Source organism: Cololabis saira, chromosome 16 (assembly GCF_033807715.1).
Source record: "Cololabis saira isolate AMF1-May2022 chromosome 16, fColSai1.1, whole genome shotgun sequence".
NCBI classification, from domain to species: Eukaryota; Metazoa; Chordata; class Actinopteri; order Beloniformes; family Belonidae; genus Cololabis; species Cololabis saira.
The window spans coordinates 40,733,788-40,738,083 of NC_084602.1; the positions used below are offsets into that span (position 1 = coordinate 40,733,788).

At 40.3% G+C, this 4,296-nt stretch overlaps 1 protein-coding gene across 2 annotated transcripts in view; it reads right to left on the bottom strand.

Moving 5' to 3' along the window:
* Nucleotides 1-3,168, bottom strand: part of alkbh1 (alkB homolog 1, histone H2A dioxygenase) — a 9,892-nt gene extending 6,724 nt beyond the window's left edge. For both annotated transcript variants that reach the window (XM_061743260.1, XM_061743258.1), the window contains exons 1-4: nucleotides 3,043-3,168; nucleotides 1,026-1,134; nucleotides 784-946; nucleotides 1-54 (exon numbers count right to left, since the gene is read on the bottom strand). The exon at nucleotides 1-54 is cut by the window's left edge and continues 37 nt beyond it. In XM_061743260.1, the coding sequence (XP_061599244.1) occupies nucleotides 1-54; nucleotides 784-946; nucleotides 1,026-1,134; nucleotides 3,043-3,168 (452 nt within the window). The remainder of the gene's footprint in view (nucleotides 55-783; nucleotides 947-1,025; nucleotides 1,135-3,042) is intronic.
* Between the last annotated feature and the right edge of the window lie 1,128 nt (nucleotides 3,169-4,296).

A 4,296-nucleotide genomic window follows, 5' to 3' on the forward strand; every position in this document is an offset into this window, starting at 1 on the left:
CAACGCAGTTTCTCCAACAGAGTCTTGGGTCGTCTCTTTCCAGAAGAGGAAGAACTACGGAGGAGAAGGAGATGGATGGATGGACCATGAAAGGGACAGCTACACCGGCCCGGTAAGGCTGGGCGGTATATCAAGATTTTAATATATATCGATATATTTTCAAACGTGATATGGTACGAGACAATATTGTTTATATCGATTTAAAAAAAATAAAAATAAAAAATTTCTTTTTACATTTTTTTTTATGATTTTGATATAGCTTATTTTGTGACAAATTGACTTGAATGTTTTATTTGAGATTTGCACAAATGTTTTGTCTGTCTACATTGTATTAATTACAGTGTATTTTAATTTAATTGTTATGCAGGAAAGGGATATTTGTTTTATTTTATTCAAGAAGCATTTTTATTCTATATATGCAGGCAGTTTATTTTTATTTCATTTGTTTTATACATGTTGATATTGTGCAGACCTCTGTTAATAAAGGAACCTGTGTGACATTTGGCACGAGGTTTGTATTAAAACTGACTGTTTTTTTAAGGGTTTGCCTCAGAAAAAATGAAGCTAACAGAGATGCTAACAGAGATGCTAACAGAGATGCTAACAGAGATGCTATGCTATAATGCTTTGGGGGAAACCCCAATTATGGCACAGAAAAAATATCGATATATATCGAGTATCAACATTCAGCTAGAAAATATGGAGATATGACTTTTGGTCCATATCACCCAGCCCTACCGTCTGGTACCACTGGGACAGTCCCGTTGCCGTGGCGACCCTCACCTGAGCATGTGGGCGCTCCGTCCCCAGATGTCCCGCGTCTCCTCCGGGTCCAGGTGCAGGTCCAGGTTGCAGACGTTTGGTTTCCGTGGAAACGACTTCAGGCTCTGCCGGACCCAGAAGGCCTGGCGGCCCGGCAGGAACGGGTCGGAGACCAGCACCAACCCTGGACAAGAGACGAGTCAGGTTACAGGGGACTGGCCGAAACCAGAACAACCGGAAACCTGGAGCAACCGGACCTTTACCTGGGTGGCCCCGCAGGCCGAAGGCTCTCCAGTCCCGGACCGGCCTCAGTCCGACCCGGGCGGCGTCCTCGTCACTCACCGCCGCGGTGTCTAGCGGAGCTGCAACCACCTGGATCCACACAGACAACTGTTATGTTATAATATAAATGTTATTAAAAATGCTAAACCTTATCTTTCAAGATAAAGATCACAAAGTGCTTCACAATAAAACATAAAATATAGTTAAAGCTGCAAGCAGCGATGAACAGGCCCTCGCGCCTGCAATTTTCACCAATAAAGGTCAAGGACTCAGAAAGTAGGAACTAAAAGCGGTAACACTTTTGAAAGAGAAAAGTAATGCACGTAGTCGCAAGATGGAGACGCACATTTTGATGTATAACACACCTGGGTGCACGTTACGGTTCGGGCCGTATTAACGGACAAAAGAATGGCATAAATTACGCCAAAATGACACGATTAATTCAAAATGGCCGACTTCCTTTTGGGTTTGGGCCATGGCGCCAAGAGACTTTTCTTTAAGTTGTGACATGATACAGGTGTGTACCGGTATTCGTGCATGTACGTCAAACCGTATTGTGGGGCTTGAGGCACAAACTTTTCTAGGGGGCGCTGTTGAGCCGTTAGGCCACGCCCATTAATACAAACCATTAAATATCACATTTTTCACCAGGCCTGGATTGGTGCAAAATTTGGTGACTTTTGGGGCACGTTTAGGGGGAAAAAAGACCCTAATTTCGTCGGAAGAAAAATAAAAACGTGGAAAACGACGAGCATAATAATAAAAACATTTCCTACAGATACAATAGGGCCTTCGGACGTGGCTGAAGGGTCAAGCAAGGCGATCAACGCTCAGACTTTGGGGGAGCAAAACCGTAAGCTGGATGCGATTCTCGAACAGAATCGCAGGCTCGCGGCGTCTTTGAGCTCATTGGCAAGATGGAGAAGACCTTGGAGGAGTTGGAAGCTCGGGTTGGCGGGCATTGATCACAAATTTGTCTGATTGGAGTCGCCATTGATGAACCAGAGACTGAAGGCAGACGGAAAATTACTGAGGCTGCCTGTTTTCAATATAATTGTTGATTCTATAATCTGGCCTTGACAGAGCGGTTTGGCCGATCGCTCCGGTCACAATCTTCCTGGTGGAATGTAAACAAGGTGGCTCTGCCCCCACTAACCCTCCCCTCTCCCAGGAACATCTGTGGACCTGTTTCAGGACTGTACCGAGCAGCCTGATAACATCAAGAACATTGGCTGAGAGCAGCTCTGAGCGAAGTTCACGGACTCATCGCTACACACACACTTACTGATAAACACACCTCCCTCACAGTCTCCGGGTTTCGAGCGCCACGAAGTCGAGGCGATCACTTGGATGAACTGTGCCGGGACCCCCCCCCCCCCCACATACCCACATGCAAGTCTTGTGATGTCTGTTGCTCTGTGTGCTGAGGTGTTTTTGCACCTTGACACTGTGTATTATACTCAGTGTGAAGATGTTTTTTTTCTCCCCCCCCTCCTATCCCAGTGTTACCCTTGGAAAACAAGCGCACAAAACCATTGTGTCGCCGCCGGTGTATCCGAAGTCAAAAACAGTTTCCTAAGCTGACTTAATAAACTTGATTCTGATTCCGATGATTATTGATTTGTAAGAACGCACGTTGTTATCCTGTTTTATCTTTTATTTCTTATATTTTGTCTCTGGCCTCACTGTTGATGAGCCGCGATGTTGTTGTTATTGTCTTGTCTGTATTGTCTGTTTTTGAAAATAAAAAATGTGGATCACAAAAAAAGTTTATGTAAATATATGAATAAAAACAAATATGTTAATGATTGCATATACTGTATACATAAATAACTGTAATCGTTTATGTATTTATTTAAGCTGTTTTTTTGACGCTGCGGGGCTTCCGTACTTCAGGTCTACGGTTCCTGACAGGTTTCAGACACGAGTTTAGACCATTAAATCAGTTTATTTTGGGTTCTGCTGCAGCTTCACCTGCAGATTCCCCTGCAGACTCACCTGTCCTCGCGGGTCCCTGCACCTGAAGTCGATGACATCGGTCAGATCGGGCGGAGGATTCCGACTTTTATAAAACTTGAATATTTTCCTGAACGCGTCCTCGCCGGCCTCCGCCATCTTGGCCATGACGTCACTGCCCTGTCACTCACCCCCGTTTATTTAAAAAATAAAAAAATAATAAAAAAAAATTAAAATAAAAACAAAAAGCAGTAGAGTGACCAGACGGGACCCACATCAAGTTTAAACGACATTGCTTAATTTATAATAAATGCTCTAAAATTCCACCGGTGTGACCACGTGGTTCGTCGTCAGAGGTCAGAGTCGCACGTGAAGGACGAACGAGGAGCGGATGAAGTTAGTTTCTGACTCGACTGTTACGGAAGAAATATAATAAATATAAATGTTAATTACAAACGAGCACATTCCGCCGTTTTATTCATATATGTGTTTTTTTTTTTATTTAAGACAATTTGATCCACTTTTTGTCAGAAAATCAGAATTATTTGAATATTTACACAATCTGTAGTAATTGCACTCAGATAACCAGCATGAATAATAATAATAATAATAATAATAATAATAATAATAATAATAATAATAATAATAATAATAATAATAATAATAATAATAATAATACTACATTATTTATAACGCACTTTATATTTGTGCTACAATAAAAACAAGTTGAAAAAAAGCATTATAATAATAAAATAATAATAAATTCATTAATTCAATAATAATAATAATAATAACAATAGAATAGAATAGAATAAACTTTATTGATCCCCCAGAGGAGAAATTTACTTGTGCAGCAGCAAACACACACACTCTCAACAATTTTACAAAATACACACGACGTATGAAAAGGTATAAAAAAGTATATACTAAAAAAAAAAAATAGCTAAATAATTACAAAAAGAGCAATATAAAAAAATATAATTAATTAAATAATAATGATTAAATAATAATAATAATTTTAATAATAATAATAATAATACCGTGAAGGTTGGTTTAAAATAACAAAACAAATAAACAGACAGTCAGACAATAGAGACCTTATATATATTACATAAAGGGGTTTGTGGTTTTCCCTGCAGACTCTGGTCTTTGCTGGTCCAGCAGCTGAAATGCTGTATTGGTCCTTTAATCCAGAGGTTTTAACTGGTTTTATTCCAGTCCCACCATTAAAACCACGAAGCAACTCGGGGACCAACTGCTTTTGGGGACGTTTGTTTTATTTTGCACCTTGATTTT